General features: G+C 42.8%; 1 protein-coding gene across 1 annotated transcript in view; it reads right to left on the reverse strand.

Moving 5' to 3' along the window:
- Positions 1-25268, reverse strand: part of HPRT1 (hypoxanthine phosphoribosyltransferase 1) — a 40763-nt gene extending 15495 nt beyond the window's left edge. The window contains exons 1-3 of the mRNA XM_082717669.1: positions 24710-25268; positions 10454-10560; positions 8072-8255 (exon numbers count right to left, since the gene is read on the reverse strand). Of these exons, the coding sequence (XP_082573795.1) occupies positions 8072-8255; positions 10454-10560; positions 24710-24736 (318 nt within the window). The 5' untranslated portion in view covers positions 24737-25268. The remainder of the gene's footprint in view (positions 1-8071; positions 8256-10453; positions 10561-24709) is intronic.
- Between the last annotated feature and the right edge of the window lie 784 nt (positions 25269-26052).

Consider the following 26052-nt stretch of genomic DNA (forward strand, 5'->3'; position numbering starts at 1 on the left):
CATCCAGATCTCCACACTCCTGTTTGTCTCCAAGATTATTAGCTTGAATCTCTTCTGAGGCCTTTTTTTTTAAATGATTTTATTTATTTATTTATGGGGGGGGCACAGCAAGGGGAAAAGCAGAGGGAGAGGGAGAAGCAGGCTCCCCACTGAGCAGGGAGTCTGACCTGACGCGGGGCTCCATCCCAGGACCTTGGGATCATGACCTAAGCGAAAGGCAGGCACTTAACTGCTTAACCGACTTAGCCACCCAGGTGTCCCCAGGCGTCTGTCTTCTGAGGCTTCCTGCCACGCGGACCAGTGGAGGCTAATAAAGATTGGCTGAGAAAGACGGCTGCAGCCCACTGTGCTAGAATACAAGTCTGAGTGCCCTTCAGCAGAAGACGACCTCCCTCCGTCCGCAGCGCCCCCTCCCACCTCTCCTGGGTGGGACAAGCTTCCCACTGTCCTCCTGCTTATTACTGAGGGACTCCCATGTGCCCCATCTTGAAGGAGACGGTGGGGCTGGCCCAGGAGAGGGGAGAGGCCCTGCTGCCCCCACTCTTCTCCCCTCTTCTCTACCGCCCCATCACCCCATTCTTCCCAGCCGGAGAGCCCCAGCTGGCCTGAACTCAGAGGGTCATTCTCAACTATGCAAAATTCCCAAAGAAGCTCTCTGAGCCTACAGCTCTACCCTTAGCATCTCTGTTTCCATTTGGTCTACCTTTTTTTTTCTTGTTTAAGTGTTAAGACTGGCAGGAATGATCTCCAGGTTTTTAAATTCAAGTATAATTAACATACAATGTTGTATTAGTTTCCTATGCACACTTACCTTTCTTTTTTGCTTTTGAATATTTTATATTTATTTATCAGAGAGAGAGGACAAGTGGGGCGGGGAGAGGCAGAGGGTAGAGGCGGAAGCAGGCCTACTGCCGGCTGGGGAGCCCGATGCAGGGCTCGATCCCAGGACCCCGAGCCAAAGTCAGAAGCGCCACTGACGGAGCCACCCAGGTACCCCCAATTACCTTGCTTGAGTCTGGGAGAAAAGATGAGAATAGGAAGGAACTTTGCTTATTCCTATTTGTCTATGCCTAGGGATTCTGCGACCCTCCAGGCAACAGGGACCACAACGTGGTTTTGGAAAAGAGGAGAGAGCGCTGTGGGAAAAGACACCAGGCGAGGCCCGAGAAAGGCAGGCCTGGGACAAAGCAATCTCCTCCTGCTGAAGAGAATACAGAGGCCCATCCCCAAAGCTGAGCTCCCACATGGGCTAGGCTAGGTAGAAGTCTGGGCTTAGCGCCTCGAAGCTTGCTTGATGCGGGTAACCTGAGGCTGTATCTCCGGAGCCCCAGGACGGAGGGACGGGCAGAAGGAATGACTTCCCCGGTCCGCCACATCCCAAGCATGCTTTCTCTGCACACCCTCATCGCGACGGTCCTCTGTCCTTTTGCTGTTTTCCTGTAGACCCTGATCAAGTGTCAACAGCAGTGAGAGTATTACAAACACATGCTTTTATAGGTAGACGGCACCTCAGATGTTGTTTAAAAAAATTATTTTTATCTATTTTATCTATTTATTATATTTATCTAACTATTATCACCAGCTAAAAAAATGATGCTAATAGTTGAGGGGCGCCTGGCTGGCTCAGTGGGGAAAATGTGTGAGTCCTGATCTTGGGATGTTGAGTGCAAGCCCTACATTGGGCCTAGCGCTTACTTAAAAAATACAAATAGTGAAGAGAAGGGGCACATCACCCCCATGTTCACAGCAGCAGTGTCCACAATAGCCAAACTGTGGAAGGAGCCGAGATGCCCTTCAACGGGCTGATGGATAAAGATGTGGTCCATATACACTATGGAATATTACACAGCCGTCAGAAAGGATGAATACCCAATTTTTGCATCGACGTGGATAGGACTGGAGGAGATTATGCTGAGGCAAGTAAGTCAACAGAGAGAGTCAATTACCATATGGTTTCACTCATATGTGGAACGTACGGAATAACATGGAGGCCATTAGAAGGAAGGGAAAATGAACGGGGGGGATCAGAGGGGGAGACGAACCATCAGAGACTATGGACTCTGAGGAACCAACTGAGAGTCTCAGAAGGGAGGGGGTACAGGGGTGGGGTAACCGGCTGATGGGTACTAAGGGGGGCACGGGTGGTGATGAGCACAGGGTGTTAAACACACTTAATGAATCGCTAAACACTACATCAAAAACTAAAGATGTACGATATGCTGGCTAACTGAACATAAAAAATAAATAAAAATAATTTTTAAAAAAATGATGCTCATAAAGCAGGGCCCTCAGGTCATCTACTGGACCCACGCACTGTCCACTACAGTGGCCCATTAAGCACATGTGCAAATTACAGCTGACCCTTGAACGTCACGGGTCTCAACTGCACAGGCCACTTACACATGGATTTTTTTGGATAAATACGAATAGCATGGTCAATGTGTTTTCTCTTCCTTATGGTTTCCTTAATAATATTTCTTTTCTCAAGCTTCCTTTATTGTAAAAATATAGTATATGACGCAAATACAAAATACGTGTTCACTGTTTCTATTATCAGTGAGGCTTCTGGCGAATAGCAGGCTATCAGTAGTTAAATTGTGGGGGAGTCAAAAGTTACACAAAAAGTTGGCGCCCCAACCCCTGTACTGTTCATCACCACAGAAAGTTCTATTGGTCAGCGCTGCTCTAATTAATTCGAAGACACCGTTTAGCACAACATACTAGAAAGAACTGAGTCAGTGGTGGTATTTAATACCTAGAGGTTTGCTTCAGAAGTTACTGCATCCAATCTTCATGCTTTTCATTCCAGGACTGGTTTGGGACTAGGATCTGATAAAATAAACATGTTCAACGGAACTACTTGGCATGGCTTTGTATAAAGCAGAGGATCAATATGTGCTTCCTGAGTGAATTAATCAATGTCCTTAAATTTCCTAATACAAAATTTCTGGTTCCCAAGACCAAACTTGAACATTACCTTTATTTTCTAAGAAACAGGGTGTTTATATAATACCTCAGCCGACATCAAAGTGAAAACCCACCGGAAATAGCTACAGAGCATACTTTTGACACCAGTTCTGTTAAGGTTTCCTTTTAATAGAGATGGTGCGCATCCCTGCTCCCTCCCATTTAAACTGAACAAATTCTTTCCCCCACACCCGTCTATGGTCTTAATTCAATAAGCAGGAAAGAGACATAAATCGTTCCATTTTATATATATATATACACACACACACGCACGCACACACACACATATATGGGAGGGGGAGGGAGATTAGTTTTACAGAAGATAAGCTTTACTAGTAGTCAACATCCAAGTGGCACATTTACATTTAACTTCAACCGTTTCTAGAGGAAAAAGCAGACCTTAAAGCAAGGACTAAATCCACATGAACGAAAGGTCAGACTGAAAGCTACTGGCCTCTCTTCTTGTAAGAGATACTTCAAGAAACTACTCCAGTACTTTCTGTATTTTTCTTTAACCAAGTTCACTCAAATAGCTACCTTCTTACAAATTACTATTAGGTAATTTATATCTCTGATATATTAAACAGTTCAATCAAGCTACTAACCATGCAACCTCCAAGATCAAGACTGAATTATAGCTCTATGCACCCTGTGATCACAACTGAGGGGGAAAAAAAATCCCACAATGGGCCAGATGAATTGTTTGCAGAGAGAACTTCTGACTAGGAGGGGCACCTAGGTGGCACAGTTAGTTTACTGTGTGACTCTTGTTTTCGGCTCAGGTCAGGATCTCCAGGTCATGAGACCAAGTCCCACCACGCAGGGCTCCATGCTGGGCGCAGGGCTCCATGCTGGGCGTGGAGCCTGCTTGAGATTCTCTCTCTGGGCTCTGCCCCTCTCCACCCTTCCCTCTCAAAAACAAAAACAAAAACAAAAAATAACACTCCTGACTAGTAGAAAATGAAGAAATAAAAGAAAGAACGTATTACAGGGCTCGAGTCAGTTCTAAGTTTTCCCAAATAAGACTCTGAGTTCTGCAGAGTGAAAGGCGTGGGTTCCAAGCAAAGACCTGTATGATCTTTGGCGAGTCACTTCACCCCTCTGAGCCTCCCTGTTCTCAAATATATGTGGAGATAATAATTCAGAACACAAAAAGTTTTCTGCAAGTTATCAAATTCTAAGATCAATTTCATTTTCACGTAAGCCGCTCTGTCTGGACACACAGTAAATCAGGCTCATTTTCCCTTTGCTTAACGCCCACATGGAAGTATTGCCACAAAACATTTACTTGTCTGGTAATTTTCCCTCCTGAGGCTTCATCTTTTTAAGATGAAATAAAATTGGTAAGAAAAAATTTCCTACAAAATTGAACTCACAAGAAAGAAAATGCATTTCTTTCATTTTTCCGAATGTCATTTATTTCATTTTTCCGAATGTCAGAGAGCCTTAGAGACAGAACATCTCATTGTTTAAGATGCACACTCATATTTTAATACCCCTGTAGTCAATATATCACAACTGACATCAACTTACAATGTAACCAACAGCGTCTTCTTAGCAGTACAAAAAACAGAGTTAAGTCTTAACATCAGTGATATCTTAAGAGTTTGAATGAAATACGGTATTTGGAATGCCTGGCAACTTCTCATTGAGGCACTGAGCAAATAAAATCCTACCCAGCTACTCTGATCAGGAGTATGTCAACTATGTGGGGCGCCTGGGTGGCTCAGTGGGTTAAGCACCCGCTTTTGGCTCAGGTCATGATCTCAGGGTCTGGGACCAAGTCCCACATTGGGCTCCCTCCTCAGCAGAGTCTGCTTCTCTGCTTTCCTCTGCCATGCCTACCCTGTTCCTTCTTTCTCTCAAATAAATAAAATATTTTTTAAAAAGTATGTAAACTATGACATGTATGTGAAAATTCTTTAAAATATTAGAAATAAAAGTGGTAGTAGAATTCAGGGTGACTTTAATTCCTTCATGTCTTTATTTCCTGTGGTGGTATGCTTTTCTCATTAATAAACATGTATTCTTGGGGCACCTGGGTGGCTTAGTGGGTTAAAGTCTCTGTCTTTGGTTTAGGTCATGATCCCAGGGTCCTGGGATAGAGCCCCATATCAGACTCTCTGCTCAGCAGGGAGCCTGCTTCCTTCTCTCTCTCTCTGCCTGCCTCTCTACCTACTTGTAATCTCGGTCTGTCAAATAAAATAAAAAAAAATCTAAAAAAACAAACAAACAAAACACGTATTCTTTAATCAAAAAATGCAATTTTTATTTTGAAGGAAAACTAAATGGGGTGTGTTGATACTATTAGGGCTCTTTATATATTCCAGAAACATTTAATAGTTCATGGAGCATTTCTCTAGGATTAGTACAGATCAGTTAATGTTTAATTCACTATTCTAAACTGGGGAAAATCAGCACATGAAACTATACTGACATCCATGTTATTAATGCTGCACAATTTTAAATTTCCATCTTATGATTTTATCCAATTAGGTTGTCTGGTTTTTTATATGTACATGAATATCTTCCATGACAAGCTGATGAATTATTAAATAGGGCAGAAATGTTACTTCAAATCAACAGTAAACATACGAATTTAATTTCTACTGTTTAGTAGTAAATCCACACAGAATTTCACATAAAACAGAACAGATAATATTTTTCTCTATGTAAAAACTAACTAAAAACTTGCTTGGCTTATGTTTAAGATTTCACTTTTTTTTATCAGCTGAGGAGTGCAGCTTAATAATCCTCTAAAATCTAAAACTAATAGAAAAAACCTAACAGAAAATGGCATTACAGGGTCAAACTGTTTCTACAGCTTCAATTTGTTCTTGTAAGAATAAATTTTTTTTTAAGATTTTTAAAAATTTATTTGACAGACGGAGATCACAAGTAGGCAGAGAAGCAGGCAGAGAGAGAGGGGAGGAAGAAGGCTCCCTGCTGAGCAGGGAGCCTGATGTGGGGCTCGATCCCAGGACCCTGGGATCATGACCTGAGCTGAAGGCAGAGGCCTAACTCGCTGAGCCACCCAGGCGCCCCTAAAATACTTTTAAAAAGAAAATACTAAGATTAAACTCCCCTCATTTTTTTTACAAGTTTTCTTTTCAAAGAAAAAACATTCTATGCATATCCCAGAAGAAAGGAAATCCAAGAAATAAAGTAACAAAACTGATTTTCATGTGTGTATGGTGTGTGTGTGTGTGGGGGGGCTTATGGAGATCAAAAAAAGAAATCATACCACAGTCTGAAAATACATGTTTTGACTCTAAGCCAACAAGGCACAAAGGCTGGGCACCTACACCTGCCAGCAGCTACTACTGGCTAGAATTAAATCTTAGTGTAAACCAGCTCACTCCCTCGCTCACTAACTTCTGGTGAGAGGAAATCCAAACCCTGTATTTAAACAATTCTCTAATTCATTTTAGACCCCATCAAGTTACACGGAGCTTGTGAGTATGAAGCAATGTCGTGGTATATGAGCACACTGGGGCTCAAGCGGAAAGGGAAAATGTCTTCAGTGGTTCTCCAGTCACCCGTAGGACTAACGAAAAACGTGGAAAAGGTCAAACACTTGGGTCAAATAGATGATTAACTGGGAGAATGAGGTTGAAAGTTAATGTAGATAAGTGGTCTTGTTCTCAGGGAAAACATAAACAGAAGGCCAGTTTCTACAGGGAAGCAGGACACAGATTCATGAAACCGCAAACAGCAGACATTTATTCTAATCTTTGAAGAAGGCAAGAGAAACCCCACTTTGAAGGAAAACAGTAACTCAAGCAACCAGAAGCAAACCACAGCACGAACTCAAAAAAATCAAACATCCACGTGACCAAAGAAAACTACGAATGATGAAATCCACGTGTATAGATCACCGATTCTGGCTCATCCCAGGGCCAATACCGCTCATTATGTCAGTATCGTGAAGCATCTGAGCCGGAGGGACGCGGGCAGGGGGACCCGAACCCCCTCCTGCTGCCTTTCTAGGAAACAACCACGGACCTACCTTCTTTATCAGACTCGGCTGCAAATGACTTACTGCTCCCCACCAAACCAATCCAGCGCCACAGAAGCTATCTGCCAATGGTAAGTATAATTGCACTGCTGGGTATTAACCCCAAAGATACAGAGGTAGGGAAAAGGAGGCCATCTGTACCCCAATGTTCATAGCAGCAATGGCCACAGTCGCCAAACTATGGAAAGAGCCAAGATGCCCTTCAACAGACAAATGCATAAGGAAGATGTGGGCTGTATATACAATGGAATATTACTCAGCCATCAGAAAGGATGAATACCCAACTTCTGTATCAACATGGACGGGACTGGAGGAGATTATGCTGAGTGAAGTAAGTCAAGCAGTGTGAGAGTCAATTATCATATGGTATCACTTACTTGTGGAGCATAAGAAATAACATGGAGGACATTAGGAGAAGGACAGGAGAAGGGAGTTGGGGGAAATCGGAGGGGGAGACAAACCATGAGAGACTGTGGACTCTAAGAAACAAACTGAGGGTTTTGGAGGGGAGGGGGAGTGGGTAGTTGGGTGAGCCTGGTGCTGGGTATTAAGAGGGGCACATATTGCATGGAGCACTGGGTGTGGTGCTCCCAACAATGAATCTTGGAACACTGAGAAAAAGAAAAGAAAAGAAAAAAGAAAAAAAAATCTCCCAGGTCCCAAGGGCAACTCCTCAAAAGGGGCTTTCAAAAAATCCAAGAAACAAAACCAAACCAAAAGCTCTTTAAAATAAGTAGATAGCCTACAGGGTGACTAGTTTGAAAAAGATAATATTCACCTGGATATAAAATAGTAGAGAAGATACTAGAAAATCTCACTGTAACCAAGAGAAATGAATATGTAACTTTAAGTTTGTAGAGCTTCAAAAGCATACAGTAAAACCTACCGTTGCCATGCTTTTCAAAAAACATGCATACATTTATGTATATGTACATGTATGTATATAAACATGTATATGTACATATATGTATATAAAATGTATAGGTATATAATACACATATATACACATACACATTTTTAAATTTTTTTATTTAAATTTTAGTTAACATACAATATGACATTGGTTTCAGGAGTAGATATACTTACACAGTAGCTCTTCAGTCTGATGAAATCTACAGTCATGGGAATAGATCCATCACTATTTCTGTTCAGTGCTTTGATATAATCCAGCAGGTCAGCAAAGAATTTATAACCTCCCTTGAGCACACAGAGGGCCACGATGTGATGCCCTCCCATCTCCTTCATCACATCTCGCGCAAGCCGCTCGGTCCTACGGAAATAAAATCAGGGATTTAAGAGAAATTAACTTAAATTTTTTTTTTTTATTAGCCCCAGGGGTACAGGTCTGTCAATCGCCAGGTTTACACACTTCACAGCACTCACCATAGCACATACCCCCCCCACTGCCCTCTCCCTACCTCCCCCTCGCCCCCCCCTTCAGTTTGTTTTGTGAGATTAAGAGTCTCTTATGGTTTGTCTCCCTCCCCATCCCATCTTGTTTCATTTATTTCTTTCCTACCCACCAAACGTCCTACATTGCCTCTCAACTTCCTCATATCAGGGAGATCATAAGATAATTGTCAGCTTTATAATAAACATCTCCCTTAGGCATTAAACCTCCACAAAACACATCCTTTGCCCCTCATGAGTTATACTCTTGCTTCAAAAAAGTGAAAAAAAAAACCTTAAAAATCTTCAAAAAACATACACACTGTAACACCTAACATAAATGATTAAAATACCATTTCCACCTATCAGACTGACAAATTCTGACTAAATAAAATTTCCCTGATAATATAGATATTGTAAGAGATTGTAAAAAAAAAAAAAGAGAGAGAGAGAGAGCACTCTCATATAACACTAGGAGTAAAAATTACAGTAACTTTTTGGGATAACCTGGCAGTATGAAAATATTCAATAAATCCCTTCCCCCTAACCCAGAATTTCCCCATGGATCAAGCCGAAGCAATTGCCCAAACATGTGTAAGAGGATGTTTCCTTCTAGTGTGGTCTGTAAAAGCAAAATAGTGGAGACATCTTGCATGTCCATCAATAAAGGACGGCTTAAATCAATTACAGTACAGTCAGAAAATGGACTGTTACGCAACTTTCAAAATACACGATATAGCTCTAAGTATACTAACATGAAAAAATGTTCAATAAATTTCAGACCCATATGATAGCACATTCCTATGTGTTAAAATGAAACACAGCTGATGCCTGAACAACACAGGTTTGAACTGCCCAAGTCCCCTTATGCAGGGATTTTTCAAAAATAAATACAGTACTATCAGTGTATTTTCTCTTCCTTATTATTTTCTTAAAAACATATTCTTGGGGCACCTGGGTGGCTCAGTGGGTTAAAGCCTCTGCCTTCAGGGACGCCTGGGTGGCTCAGTTGGTTAAGATGCTGCCTTCGGCTCAGGTCATGATCCCAGGGTCCTAGGATTGGAGTCCCACATTGGGCTCCTTGCTCAGCGGGGAGCCTGCTTCTCTCTCTGCCTCTGCCTGCCACTCTGCCTGCTTGTGTTCTCCCTCTCTCTCTCTGACAAATAAATAAATAAAATCTTAAAAAAAAAAAAAGCCTCTGCCTTCAGCTCGGGTTATGATCCTGGGGTCCTGGGATCGAGCCACACATTGGGCTCTCTGCTCCGTGGGGAGCCTTCTTCCTCCTCTCTCTCTACCTACTTGTGATCTCTGTCAAATAAATAAATAAAATATTTAATAAAAAATATTCTTTTCTCTAGCTTACTTGATTGTAAGAATATATATATATAACATATAAAGTATGTGTTAATCAACTTTATGTTATCGGTGAGCTTTCTGGTCCACAGGTGGTTACTAGTAAGTAAAGTTTTGGGGCGAGTCAAGAGTTTACTGCACGTACATTCGCCTACAGTGTATGTGCATAACCTGTGTGTAGGCAAGGACTGTGCATGGGGCGCTGAGAGGAGAGAACCCTGTTCTTTTCATAGCCTCAATCCTTAGAATATTTTGCAAAACACATGTATTGATACTGTGATCTGAAAATCAAAAACGAACTGGCCAGACACACCGGGCAAGCATTTAAATACCAAGTTAGGTATTTCACGGCAATTCAGTTAAGGAGCGATTTGCAAGCTAGATGCACAGACGAATCAACCTAGGACCTCCCCTTCCTGTGATTTAGCCCCAACCCATCGCCCTGCTCAAGGTTGAGTAATCAAAGACTGGAGTTCACTCCTCCAATCTCCCTTTGCTGTTTACTTTGTTCTACTCCATACAGACTCCCAGCATACCATGACTTACTCTGGGTAATTAGTAAGCTCTCCTTGGACCTCGTTTGTAAAGAGGGCTCTAAAATAGAAAACATCTTTTACTTGACACGCTGGCCTAGTTTATGTTCAAATATCAACTACTTAAAACAGTTGCTGACACTTGAAATTACTGTAAGAAAAAAAAAAACCCAAAATTGAAGATCTTACTAACCTGTCCATAATTAGTCCATGAGGAATAAACACCTTTTCCAAATCCTCAGCGTAATGATGAGGTATACAGAATAAATCTAGGTCATAACCTGGTTCATCATCACTAATCTGAAAAAGAAATAGGACTATTTCAGTGGCAGCATTACAAGATTGACCTCAGATATTAAAAAACCGTAGCTTGAAAGAGAAATTCAGGTATGACAAATCGAGAACTTTCTGTAACTTTGTAGTTATGATTATGAATTAGAGTTATACATAAGAAACAAACTGTATGCTTTAGAGATGAACAGTTGAGACTGGAGACATAAAATGACAGGATATGAACTTTCCTTCAGTTCAGCAACGAGAAAACAAAACACTTTAAAGAGTGAAGACAAATGTGGCAAAATCATGGTAACATTTTAAACTGGGGTGATGAGCTTATGGGGGTTCATTATTCTGTTCTCTCCACTTTTTAGTATGTTTGAAATTTTAGTAAAAAAAAGAAACCTTAAATACACTGTAGAAAAAAATTTTTAACACACTGTAGTCTAACAAGCTAAAATGTCACACTGAACAAAAACTGCTGTTCCCCACCCCAATTCCAAACAGCCTCTCTCACCTCACAGCAGGGGAAAAAAATCACCTAAAAAGCTAAGTGATTTCTTAAGCACCCAAACTCTTAGAAGTCTGATACTGTTATAATCAATTCATGACGTGCCTTCACAGCAGACACTCCAAGGTTGAGGAGAACCATATAGTGGTTTTCTTTGTACGCCGAGTACCCAGCACACAAAATATTTAATAATACTGACGTTGTGGTACCTGTGGTGGTAAAGTGTACTGTGATTATAGTTTTATAAATATTATATATACCTATGCATACAGAAAAAAATATAGTAACATCATAAAAATGATCTCAGGGAGAAGAGTTATAATGATTTTACTTCTTTATACTGTATATTCCAAATTTTCTTCACTGAGTATATATTGCTTTTTTTTTTTTTAAATATTTTATTTATTGACAGAGAGAGAGAGATCACAAGTAGGCAGAGAGGCAAGCAGAGAGAGAGGAGGAAGCAGGCTCTCTGCTGAGAAGAGAGCCTGATGCGGGGCTTGACCCCAGGACCCTGAGATCATGACCTGAGCCGAAGGCAGAGGCTTAACCCACTGAGCCACCCAGGCGCCCCTATATATTGCTTTTTTAAAAACTTCAGTAGTCTTTCTTAGAAATTTGTGGAGGCGCCTGGGTGGCTCAGTCAGTTAATCGTCAGCCTTCGGCTCAGGTCATGTTCGCAGGGTCCTGGGATCAGGCCCCCCATGGGGCTCTCTGCTCAGCGGGAAGCCTGCTTTTCCCTCCCCCACTGCCTGCTACTCCCCCTGCTTCTGTTCCCTCTCTCTCCAGTGAATGAATAAAATCTTTTAAAAAAATAAAAAGGTTCCCTCTGTATCCCTCTGTCCTCCCCTGTTCACTCTCTTTCCTCTCTTCCTCTAGAAAGAAAAAAGAAAAAGAAATTATTTGTGGTATTAGGTGCGCTTTTTACATGCATATAAAAAGCATAGGAAAATTTTTAAAGATTAAAACAAAATCTACAAACAAAAGCTGTAATACAACAAAATAAAGAAGTGAGGAGGGGAAGGGGAAGGAAGGAGGAGGAAAGGCAGGCATGAAAGCAGAAAGGGTGGTTATGGAGGAGTGTATACCCAACAGTGGCCAACTATAAAGGGATACTAGCTGCACTACACGCTATTTTTTGTAAGATTTCATTTATTTATTTGAGAGAGAAAGTGAGAGAGCACAAGCAGGGGGAGGGGCAATGGGAAAGGGAGAAGCAAGACACCCCGCTGAGCAGGGAGCCTGACACAGGACTCGATCCCAGGCCCGCGGGATCATGACCTGAGCCAAAGACAGACGCTTCACCGACTGAGCCCCCAACCTCACCGAGCTGCCCCATGCACTGCACACTTTAATACTGACTTGGCCTTTTTTTTCTGTCAATTTCACTTTCTTTTTTTTATCATCGTTGATCTGCAATTCCCCCTTGCCATGATGGTTAAAATTCATTCAAAGAAATAAACTAGAATATGAATACTCTCCTTCACATGGTATTCAAGACTAAATAGCTTCCAAATCACATTCAAGAAGCTGATGCCAAAACTGTTTGGGCAGTTTTCAGGAAATATTGGTCAAACTACAATTATATCTCATGTGTCAGCTGGTATGTACTGAGCACCATTCCGTCAGCACTGTTAGGTGCTTACGGACCGGTGACTTGGATTTTGATACATTTTTAAAGCATGTCTTTAAGATTTATAGTGTTATTCACAGAATTCCTAATTGTATTCTGACAAATGGGAGGTTCACGCTGTCTCTTTTTCAGTCCCGAAAGCTGTTTTGGGTTCTGCAGGTGTGGGCGGAGCTGTAGGTATTGCCTGGTCCGCTGTGGGTCAGCCCTTCCGCCTGCACATGGGGCTGGGGGCGGGGACGCTGGCGGGTCGCAGGGAGGCACATGACCCCGCAGCAGGGTCGGGCAAGGGCACTCACCTGGCTGCAGGTCTGAGAGCGGCTGGAAGTCATTATTGATTTTTCAACAAACATGTTTTACTTTCATACGCAGCAAGAAAAATTCTGTTTTGGTACGGGGAAGAAAAGATTATGCCCGAGAGCCTCTAAGATAAGTGCTAACCTGTCTGCTAAACGTTCAAGTCATGCATATCTCAGAACACAGTCACTACAAAAAGAATGGAAACGGGACATTGGTCACCTCCAGGAGTTTTCCAAGAACACTCTCTATAACAAGCAGTATTCCTTTTATAAATTTTATAAACTGAAATTTAGTTCAGGTTTTGGGAAAGACAGACCTTGCTAGATCGTGTAGGATAAGAAGATAAATATTCAAGTCCGGCTCATCAGAATGTATCTGCTATTACCTGACAAGAATGAAAATGTCCCAACCATTTCACTAAAAAGATCCAGAGCACCAAAAAAAAAAAAAAAAAAAAAAAAAAAAAAAGGCGGCTTCCCTGAGGCTTACTCACCACCTCCTCCCAGTCGCTCACTGCTTCTGCACAAGCATAACCAGGGACCCACCCAGGACTCTTCGAAATTATGTAACACTCGGAAAGACTACAGCTTCTGCAAAAGTGGCTCAGGCCCTAGCTACAGGTTTTGCATGCAGCCCAAGAACTTCAAGAGTCTGGTTTGTCTCAATCAAAGCCAAGGTGACTTTTGCCCAGAGTTCATCCCAGACGTGCTGTCGGCTATACACAGAACAGCTGGAATGTATGCCAAAATACGAATTCTATCTCTGTCAAACACCAAATTAATGTCTAATTCAAAAGTTTTTATTTTCAATCAATGCTATTAGATTCATATATCACATTTAACGTCAAAGAGCTGTAACAGTTTTTTTAAAAAAATTATTTTTTAAGATTTTATTTGTTTGACACAGAGAGAGAGAGAGAAAACACAAGCAGGGGGAGAGCAGCAGACAGAGGCAGAAGCAGACTCCCCGCTGAGCAGGGAGCCCGACGAGGGAATGATCCTAGGACCCTGAGACCATGACCTGAGCCAAAGGCAGAATCACGTCGTAGCCGAAAGGATAAAACCCATATGATAATTTCAACAGACACAGAAAAAGCATCTGACAAAATACCACATCCATTCATGATAAAATTCCTCAACAAAACAGGTTTAGAGGGAACATACATCAACATAACAAAGGCCATAGATATAGATGAAAAACCCATAGCCAACACCACACTCAATGGTGAAAAACTGAGAACTTTTCCCCCTGAGATCATAAACAAGACAAAATGTCCTCTCTCACCACTGAAAGTCTGAGCTGCAGCAACCAGACAAGGAAAAGGAATAAAAGGATCCAAACTGGTAAGGAAGTAGTAAAACCTTCACTATTTGCAAATGACATGATACTATATATAGAAACCCCTAAAGACTCCACCAAAAAACAACTAAAACTGACCTTACCTTTAGTAAGGTTGCAGGATACAAAGTGCAGAAATGTGCAGAGATCCACTACATTTTTATACACAAATAATGAAGCAACAGAAAGAGAAATTAAGAAAGCAATCCCATTTACAAGTGCATCTCAAAAAAGAGGAGAAAAAGGAAGCTGGAGGTATCACAATTCCAGATTTCAAATTATACTACGAAGCTGTAGTAATCAAAACAGTAAGGTACTGGCACAAAAGTAGAACAGAACAGGATGGAAAACCCAGAAACAACCCAGTTATATGGTCAACCTTCAGCACAGCAGGAAAGAAAATAAACAGTGGGAAAAAAATAGTCTCTTCAATAAATGGCGTTGGGAAAACTAGACAGCAACATGCAAAAGAATTAAACTGGACCACCTGACTATACCATTCACAAAAATAAAATCAAAATGGATTAAAGACATAAATGTGAGATCTGAAACCATAAAAATCCTAGACAAGAACACATACATTAACGTAGGCCATAGCAATATTTTTCTAGATATGTGTCCTAAGGCAAAGGAAGGAAAAGCAAAAATAAACTATTGGGACTGCATCAAAATAAAAAGCTCCTGCTCAACAAAGGAAACAATCAAGAAAACTAAAAGACAACCGACAGAACTGGAGAAGATATTTGCAAATGACATATCCAATAAAGGATAGTATCCAAAATATATAAAGAACATATCCAACTCAACACCCAAATACAAAGGATCCAATTTAAAAATGGGCCAAAGACATGAACAGACAATTCTCCAAAGAAGATATCCAGATGGCCAACAGATGCACAAAAAGATGTTCAACATCACTCATCATCAGGGAAATGCAAGTCAAAATTATAATGAGATACCACCTCGCGCCCATCAGGATGGCGAAACTCAAAACAACACAAGAAACAATAGGGGATAGTGAGGATGTAGAGGAAGGAGAACCCTCTTGCACTGTGAGTGGGAATGCAAGCTGTTGCAGTCACTGTGGAAGACAGTATGGAGGGTCCTCAGAAAAGTTAAAAACAGAGCTACCCTGCGATCCAGCAACCACACTACTGGGTATTTACCCAAAGAATACAAAAACACGAATTCAAAGGAATATATGCACCCCCATGTTTATGGACGCAGGATTTACAACAGCCAAATTATGGAAACAGCCCAACTGTTGGGACTAATGAAAAGATAAAGAAGGTATGTTGTACATATACACGGTGGAATATTATTCGGCCATAAAAAAGAATGAAATCTTGCCATGTGCAACAACATGGATGGAGTCCTAGAGTATATGCTAAGTGAAATAAGTCAGAGAAAGACAAGTATCATTATGATTTCACTCATATGTGGAATTTAAGAAAAGAAAGAAAAGAGTGCAAGACAAACCAAGAAACAGACTGTTTACTATAGAGAACAAATTGATGGTTACCAGAGGGCAGGTGAGTGGGGGGAACATAGGGGAAATAGGTGATAAAGATTAAGAGTACACCTAAGCGATGAGCACTGAGTTACATATAGAATCATTGTTAAATCACTATATTGTACACCTGAAACTAACAAAACACTGTGTTAACTATACTGAATTAAAATTTTACAGATTTTTATTTATGAGAGAGCGAGCGTGCCAGTGAGAGAGCATGAGTGGGAGGAGTGGCAGAGAGAGAAGCAGGCTCCCCACTGATCAGGGAGTCCAATGTGGGGACCAGATCCCGGGACTCCAGGAACATGACCTGAGCCAAAGGCAGACACTTAACTGACTGAACCACCCAGGTGCACTATACTGGAATTAAAATTTAAAAACAATAAAAATTTTAAAAACGGCTGATTTGTTCTTTCAAGCATAAAAAAACATGTTAATGTAACTCTTCCCAGAAAAGGCAAAAAGAAATTCTTAAAACTTGCACTGCTCGAAGGTGCCCCAATTAATACGTGGCATTTGTGATCAATTAAATAAGATCAAGATATCCACTGATCTATTTGACAAAATTGGGAACTGGGGATTTTATCTAAGGGATGTGATCATAATTTTGGGCCTAATACTTTTTCTTTGGTTGTCAAATAAACCTTTACTGAAATTTTCCTCTACAGTTTTTTTTTTTAATTAACATGTAATGTATTATTAGTTTCAGGGGTACAGGTTATCAGTCTTACACAATTCACAGTGCTCCCCATAGCACATATCCTCCCCAGTGTCTGTTACCCAGCCTCCCCTCATCCTTCCACTCCCCTCCCCTCCAGCAACTCTCAATTTGTTTCCTGAGATTAAAAGTCTCTTATGGTTTGTCTCCCTCTCTGGTTTCATTATGTTTCATTTTTTCCTCTCTTCCCTTATGATCCTCTTCCTTGTTTTCTTCACTTGATCTTAGCCAAAAGGCCGAGAAGCAATCTCTGCCTTGTTTCTTAAATCCCACACATCAGCGAGGTCATATAACTATCTTTCTCTGATTGACTTATTTTGCTTAGCATAATACCCTCTGGGTTCCATCCACTCTTTGCAAAAGGCAAGATTTCATTTTTTGATGGCTGCATAATATTCCATCATATATATACACACATACACACACACACACACACACCACATCTTTATCCATTCATTTGTCAACAGACATCTGGGCTCTTTCCATAGTTTGACTATTGTGGATATTGTTGCTATAAACATTGGGGGCCCATGCCCCTTCAGATCACTACATTTATGTCTTTGGGGTAAATACCCAGTAGTACAACTGCAGGGTCATAGAGCACTCTATTTTCAACTTTTTGAGGAACTACTTTTCCATCTGCTGATGCATGGACCATTTGCTGCCCATCATGATCCCCTGGGACCATACCACAAGCCCCCATACCAACCCCTGGATAGATTCTAACTGCGGCACAGCCCGCTGCCACATTCCAGCAGGAAGCAGCCAGAGCAGTCATCATCCCGATTCGATTCCCTAACGGCAGTTAAGGTTACTATCCCAGGGGGAATGAGAGGACAGGCAGGGCTAGGTAGGGGAAGAGAGGTAGGTGGCTAAGTGATCAGGCACACAGAAATCCCCCCAAAATGTGGAGGTGTGAGAAAACCAGAGATAAGGGGACAAATAGGGCAACCATGCCCGAGGTGTGCCACCATGCCCTAGGGTGCCAGGTGAGTGGGGTGGGTGGGTCTTTATGGTAATCACCCGTGACCAACAAAGTATAACCAGCCCCTCATAGAAGGTGTTATCCACAGAGATGTTAAAAGGATTTAAGTTCCCTGGTTAGCTTTCCATAAAAGACGAACCCTTAAGGCAACCCTGTGGACCCACTCACTCCTTAAGAGCTTTTTCCATTATCCTCACTTAATAAACTTCCATCGCTTTACTCACAAAACAAACAAAAAAAAAAAAACAAAAAAACTTGCATTGTTTAAGGTACTCAAGGCATGAATTCACAACTTTGTTCTAATTCACTACAAATAAATGGGGGTATATTTAGGGGGGTCATCATTTGAGAAATAAGTGATTGGCCATAGTAGTTGTCAGAACTGAGCAACAGGTATATGGGGGTTATGCTATTATGTCTACTTGTAGATATTTCAAATATGAAGTTAAATGCAGAGCAATATGTAAATGATGACAAGGCACAAACGTCGCTTTTCCCAGTTTTACATTTAATGAAAGTCCAAGTCTTTTAAATCCATATAAAATGAGTAAATATTAGGGTACTAATTTTAAAATGGTGATGACCTTATCCAGAACGTGAATTCTTATTACTAATACTCAAATATTTATTGAGAACCTACTATGTTGTACATACTGTAGAGGATTAGATAAATCTTCAGCTTCCTTCAGAAGAGTTGACATGTACGTGAATAACCACGAGACGGTGGTAAGGTGCTATGGAAAAGAAATAGGGGATGTGTGCCGGAGGTTTAGGAGACCACCCAACCTCTCAGAGGCCTCATTTGCACCTGGATCACTGAGAAGAAATAAACTAAGACACAATTCAATAAACAGGAACTTGTTTTTAATCATCCCAAACACCCAAGCTTCACATTCAACTCGTCCAACAACCTCAATCTCCACAAGACCTAGACAGAAATGTACTTGGTGGCCTTTAATCTTATTAGCCCTTATCAGTCCCATCTGATATTGCTTAATGTCTACTATTAACCTCATCTGATACAGATTACTTAATAATCCAGTGGCTGCTTTGATAGGAAGGGATTGCAATATATAAAATTACATCAAAATGCATTTAACATCCACTTTGAGAAAGGTACTGTGCAACAGATTTTGTAGGGGGAGCCGAAGATGATTTTAAATTTAGAGCCCTAAATTTAAATTTAGTTATAACTTTTATATTATAAATTAATTATAACTTATAATAACTTATCATAATTTATAACTTTATTATAATTATAATTTATCATTATAAACTTAGAGTTTATAATCTAGGTGAAAAGACATACGTACACACACGCAACTATATGGCACAATTAAGCTTGTCATTTCTACCTGAATCTAATCTGACAAGCCAATAACCATTGATTATCAAAAGCACTTATACATACACTAAAGCACTAAAGGCAAACCGGGAACCCAGCACAGTGACTCCCCCTAAAGCACCAACGGGCTTAGTCGTTATGTTCCATTGCCTAGGTTGTAAACTGGGTAGACTGGCATGTCTCTGATACTTAATTAGCACAGCCTTCTAAACCAACCAGGCAATAGTTGATTATGAATGTGTAACATTTCTGTATGAATGGAAATCCCATCTGCTTCATGTTTGGTAACTTGGTGTTGCATGTCCAAGCACGAGGTTACCACTGACACCTTCTATAACAGCTGTATTAGTCGGCTGGAGCTGCTGTAACAAAATACCACCATCTGGGTGGCTTAAACAGCAGGAATTTATTTCCTCCAGTTCTGGAGGCTTCCTTCTGGAAGTCTAAGATCAAGATGCCAGCAAAGCAGGTTTCATTCTGAGGCCTCTCCTCTTGGCTTTTAAGCAGCTGCTTTCTCCTATGTGCACAGTGGAGGGTGGGGGAGGGAGCTCTTTGATGTCTTTTCTTAAAAGAACAGGGTCCCAACCTCATGATCTCATCTACTCCTAATGACCATCCAAACGCCCCATCACCAAATACCACACACTGGCAGTTAGGGCTTCAACAGAGGAATTTGGGCAGGAGTGGCTCCTTTTCAGTCTGTCACAAGCACCTAACATAAATGGCTAAAGAATATCACGAAGAAGGTTCTAGATGGCTCTGGGGAGAGCCCAACCCCAAAATATTTGGGGAGCACTTTGGAAGGGCAAGAAATGGTAAACAATGTTAGTGTATGTGCTGCCAGAAGGGGGCATAGGAAGTGGTAAACAAATGAAAATGGTTTCTCTCCAGACCCACTGTTCCCACTATGGCCGTATCTGGCTGAACTGGAAATCCAAGAATAGGTTACTAATAGCTCTGAGTTACTTACCATTTACTCAGTTCAGAAATCTGCGCATCTCCTCTGAGCTTCAGAACACAACTCTCAAATTCTAGCCTCTCTGTAAATATACTTGTAAATGGTAAACGCTACACAGGTGCTTTCATTAATATGTAAGACTACCGGAAAATGTAACATTAGCATTTGTAACATTTGTCCAGAAGGTCAGTACTTTCGCTATCACAGACTGCCAAAATGATTTTCCTTCCCCATAAAACTGGCATCACAAATTCTTAGTAATTATGTGCGCACATCTGTAGTAACGGTTTCCACAGTGAACATTTTTTGTGGTTTACACGTAAGATTTCTAATTACAAAAATATTATTATCTAAAATTACAGCAGGCAAGGAAACTACCTCAACCTGAGGCAACAGGAGCAACATCAATTCATCATCTGTGACCAGGATGGCTTAAGCCTCTGTGTGGTCAAAATATAGCAATGCCCATGGGTCCAGACAAGACCGAACAGAAGTGAGTCTCAAAATGAGCTTAAAATATGAGTTAAAAGATGTACAGTAATAGACAAAATATATTTTACTTATTCCTAGTAACCAACAACAATTCCAAGCTTCTAGAATAGGCAGGAATTGCTAGGTAGTATATTTCTACCTTTTACAGTCAGATACTTTAAAATTCTATTTTTGGGGGGGGTACCTGGGTGGCTCAGTGGGTTAAGCCTCTGCCTTGGGCTCAGGTTGTGATCTCGGGGTCCTGGGATCGAGCCCCGCATTAGGCTTTCTGCACAGCGGGGAGCCTGCTTCCCCCTCTCTCTCTGCCTGCCTCTCTGCCTACTTGTAATCTCTGACTTGTGATCTCTGTCAAATAGATAAATAAAAATCTTTTAAAAAAATAAATTTTTTAAAAAAGATTTAATTTTTTTATTTCACAGACAGAGATCATAAGTCAGACAGAGATTACAAGTAGGCAGAGAGGCAGGTAGAGAGGGGGAAGCAGGCTCCCCGCTGTGCAGAAAGCCTAATGCGGGGCTCGATCCCAGGACCCTGGGATCATGACCTGAGCGGAAGGCAAAGGCTTTAACTCACTGAGCCACCCAGGTGCCCCCACTTTAAAATTCTTAAAGAAAACTCGAACAAAGGGGTACCTGGGTGCCTGGGTGTCTCGGTCGGTTAAGCTTCTACCTTCGGCTCGGGTCATGATCCCAGGGTCTTGGGATGGAGCCCCGTATTGGGCTCCCTGCTCCACGGGTGGCCTGCTTCTCCCTCTCCCAGTCCCCCTGCTTGTGTTCCTGCTCTTGCTATCTTTCTCTCTGTCAAATAAATAAATAAAATCTCCAAAAAAAACCTGGAAAACAATATCAAACTTCTTTTAAACCTTTTTTTGAAAAAATTATTTTTTAATTTATTTTGATAGAGATCACAAGTAGGCAGAGAGGAAGGCAGAGAGAGAAGGAAGCAGACTCCCTGCTGAGCAGACAGCTTGATGCGAAGCTAGATCCCAGAACCCTGACATCATGACCTGAGCCGAAGGCAGATGCTTAACCCACTGAGCTACCCAGGTGCCCCAAAAGTATTAAAATTCTTAAAAAATATCACGAGGGAGGGTATGTGCTATGTTAAGTGCTGTTAAATGGGTAAGTCTGATGTCTCACAGACCTGTACCCCTGGGGAACATAATACATTATATGTTACTAAAAATAGCAAGTTAAAACCAAAACCAAAACCAACCAAACAAAAAAACACCAAAGCAGAGAATATGCCATCACCTTGGGATAATTTGTGATAACCTGGGGAATCATAAAATGAAATTATGGATCACTGATGCACTTAATTCTTAATGTGAAAGTAATTTAAGCTAGCAGTATGTTCATCTTCCAATTTAGTATCAGTCTTACAAATAAACTACATATATAAATTGTTTGCCTTCCCTTCTAGGGGTTAAAGAATTAAAAGGTTTCTAAGAATTGAAGGATTGTAAGAATTAAAATCAGGGGCGCCTGGGTGGCTCAGTGGGTTAAAGCCTCTGCCTTCGGCTCAGGTCATGATCTCAGGGTCCTGGGATCGAGCCCAGCATCGAGCTCTCTGTTCAGCACGGAGCCTGCTTCCCTTTCTCTCTCTCTCTGCCTGCCTCTCTGCCTACTTGTGATCTCTCTCTGTCAAATAAATAAAAATAAAAATCTTTAAAAAAAAGAATTAAAATCAGCATTCTTTTTAAGATTTTTAAAATTTATTTCAGGAGAGGGCAAAGAGGGAGAATCCCCAGACTCCCCACTGAGTGGAGAGCCCAATGTAGGGCCCAATTCCAAGACCCTGAGATCACAACCTGAGCGGAAATCAAGAGCTGGATGCTCATCCGACTGAGATACCCAAATGCCCCTAAAATCAGCTTTCTTACTATTCAACCCAGGGGTAAATTATTAGCTGCTTCTAGATAAGCTGGTCCATAACTGCTCTATGTTCAAGTACATGAATTTATCCTACACTATGACCTTTCCTTTTATTAGTGTGCACTGTGGAGTAACAGCCATGTTCATTCTGGACAAAAAAATATATATACCTGTCAATTACCAGACGCACACTGTGGAGAGTAGAGTAGTTCCATAGCAATCAGAAGTGTGTATGAATTCTTGTTAGTAGCAAGTTATTCTAAATGTTAGTAATTTGGCGGCACAGGTGCAATGGCAAAGGAATAATGCAGTCTCACCGTGGGTATTAACAAAGGTGGTTAACACTTTTAGAGCAGGTGAATCTTACTGAATCCACACAGGATAAAATTATACAAGAAAGAAAGCTAAACTAGTGCATCTTCAGCCTCTCCCCACAAGACATGGCCCAGTGACTACCTGATGAATTACAAGAAAACGAAAGGAAAACTCCAAGACCCCACTTTTCTGCTGATCTGGTTGGTCCTTCTGTCTTTTTTTTTAGCAAAGAAACCAACACATAGTAACCACTGTGTGTTTGTTACTACTAACATCCAGACCATTTCTGGGAAGGAAATTAAAAAAGGAACGGGAATTGGCAAACATTGCAAACACAATGAAGATCTTAATGTTCAAACAAAACTAACAGCCAGTTCTAGCAATAATAACTCACTATGTGCTGGGGCGGGGTATCACAGCTAAAAGTGTCTAACTTCCTCAGCAACTGAATAAAAAAAAACAGCCCCGGCCATTTTTTGCGTACCTACTATTAGTGTCCCATTTTAAGGGCCTGGGCTCTGGAAAAGAGACCAAGGTTTGAGTTTGAGTTCCTCTTAGTAACTGTGTCATGTGCGTATGCTTAAATTACTTAACCTCTCAGAGGTTTCAAAGATTCCTCATCTGTAAAATGGTAATCATTGTGCTGATATTGGGGTCCTGGGATAGAGGTCCACATCAGGCTCCTGCTTGAGGATTCTCTCTCTCTCTCTCTCTTTCCGTCCCCACTCTCTCTCAAAAAAATAAATCTTTTTAAAAATAATCATGCTGTTATAGGCTTGTTCTGAGGACTAAGTAGGACTATATAGGTAAACACAATGATAGCTATTATATTATATTACTATTCCCAGTCAAGGACCATAGAAAGGTTCTTTTGTCAGTTAAGACTGCAGACAGTTTTACAATCTTTTCAACGGCACCTCAGTGATTCATTAAGAACACTTAAGCCCAGAAAAGTGAAGCCAGTTACCCAAAGCCACACAGCTTGGAAACAACCCAAAAAAGCAGGATTCCAGGCCAGACTCCATTAAGAACATTGGTCTTTACCTTAATTAAGCCACAGTTCCGAATATCAACAGAATCCTTCCCTTTTTAGGGCTCAAGTGGCTAATTATTTTTTAATTCAGCAAAGCATTATTGGTAATTCCTTATATGCCAAGCACTGTCCTATGTGCTGGGGTTATGGTGGTGATCCCTGACCTTTTACAAAGTTTATGGTTTAGTGGGAAAGACAATCAACAGGTAATCGGGTGACTGAGTATAACAACGACGATGACGATGACGACGAAGATGCAGACTAAGGCATGTAACTGTCTGGGAGAGGCGTTGGCCATTTTAGCAAGAATGATCCGAAAGGTGGGAGGGGCATGCAGCTGAGCTTGTTCGAGAAACAAAAAGAACCAATGAGGTTGGAGACAGGATACGAGAGGCTGATGATGGTAGGAATGTCCTTGAAGGTAAGGAGCGGACTCGCGTATTTTGTCCCCGCAGGATCGAAGAGCATAGGATCCAGGTTGAGGCGCATCCCAATTCGAGGCCTGGTTACCTCTGGGCCGTGGGAAAATTACCTAATATCGTCTATTTTCCCCGTGTGTAAAAAGGCAGGCATGGTTACCGCTACCAAGGCTGCCGTGAGGATTCAATCAGGCAATGCGCATTCGCACAGTCACTATGGTATTTGCGGAACTAGGTACGAATGCCAGTCCGCGCGCGCCCTCCCCTGTGGTCGTGCCCGTGCCTGGGCCCTCTACACCAGCACCCCCAGGACCTGGCAGCACACCCCCAGTTTAGAGAAGGGCCTCCCGGGAGAAAGCCCCCGCCCCGAACTCCCCACCAGTAAACGGCCCAAACCCGCGGCGCGCCAGATCCTTCCCGAACTGGCCCGCGCGGCCCCTCCCCGCAGCACGCTCCCCGGCAGCACGAGTGAACCAAAACGCCATTTCCACCCTCCCCTCCCACACGCGGCCCTCCCTGCCAGGGTCGTCCAGAGGCACCCACCCGGCACCTCGCCCTCCGTCCCACACGCCGCCCCGCGTGACGTAAGGCCCCAGCCGGGACGCGGCGGCCGCCCCCCGCCCCTCCGGGCTTCCCCCGGCCACCCCGGCGGCCGCACCGCGGGCCGCGCGCCTCACGGGCCGCCCGCCGCCGCCGCCGCCGCCACGGCCACGGTCACGGCTCGGCGGGGTAGGCTGCTCACCACGACGCTGGGGCTGCGGGTCGCCATTACGGAGCCGGCGGGCGTGCGGGTCGACGGCAGCCTGAAGAGGAGGAAGCCGGCGGCGCAGCAGAGGAGGCGGAGGTTCCGCTGAAGGTGGCGACACGCGGGAGAACTGAGCGATGCGCTCGTCGCAGCGCTCTAGGCCGCCGCCAGAGCAGAGGCAAAGCACGCCCCGCCCCGCCCCGCCCCGGCTCCGCCCCCCAGACTGCCCCGAGCCTGGGCGGGCGCCCGCTGGTGTCCACGCTCCCGAAGGGGGGGCTTTCCTCCGGAAAAAGCAGAGACTCCTCGCGTGCGGCCTCTGTCACGCTTTCCCCGCGTCCGCCAGCCGGAGGGCTCCCGAATTCCCAAACCTGCCGCCGCCTCGCTTCTTCCTTCTGGCCCTAAACTGGGCTCCGGCTCTACCGCTTGCAGTCACCGCGTGCTTCTCTCGCCCGGCGTCCCCTTCCCAAGACCTTGGACCACATTGCGGATTTCGTTTTCCAGACTGGTGGCCCAGTTCTACCAAAAAACTTTAACTGTGGGCGCCTGGGTGGCTCAGTGGGTTAAACCTCTGCCTTCAGCTCAGGTCATGATCTCAGGGTCCTGCGATGGAGCCCCGCATCGGGATCTCTGCTCAGCGGGGAGCCTGCTCCCCGCCCAACCCCCCCCCCCCCCAGCCTCTCTGCCTTCTTGTGATCTCTCTCTCTGTTAAATAAAGAAATAAAAAACCTTTTGAAAAAAAACTTTAACTGGGTGTGCGAGTTCAGACCTAGAGCTGTAGAGTCAGCAGGTCAGGGTCCAGATCCGCTGGAGAACACCCAACTGCTGTGTGGCCTTGTGTGAATCAGACCCAATGAGCCTCTTTTCATCTCTGTTAAGTGAGGATATTAACAGGATCGTTGTGAGGATTAGACATGGTATCTGTGTGTGCATATGTATATAGATGGCACCATACCTGAGACATTGCATAATCAGCAAATGGGAAATGTGGCTGTTACCGATCCTTATTTTTGCCTCCACAAATCCCTGTATGGAACTGGGCGGGGGATCTTCCCTGACCTGACCTAGTCTTACATAGGTCAGGTAAGCAAATAATCGGTTGTGCCATTCCTGACGTTCCTACTGCTTCTACCCCCACGACAGTGCCCAGCACATAGTAGGGGTCTTCTATTAGGGCCACTGAGGGATACGTGATGGTAAGAGATTTGTGACACTGGGCAAGTCACTGAACTCCTCTGAGCCTTCATCAAAAAAAAAAATTCTTGCTGTGAAGAGTTGTTCCGAGAATTGTAAAAAACCATTTTTGTAGCATACTACTTGCCTCCTAGTAGGTGCTCAAGAAA

This window comes from Mustela nivalis (genome assembly GCF_964662115.1).
Source record: "Mustela nivalis genome assembly, chromosome: X".
NCBI classification, from domain to species: domain Eukaryota; kingdom Metazoa; phylum Chordata; class Mammalia; order Carnivora; family Mustelidae; genus Mustela; species Mustela nivalis.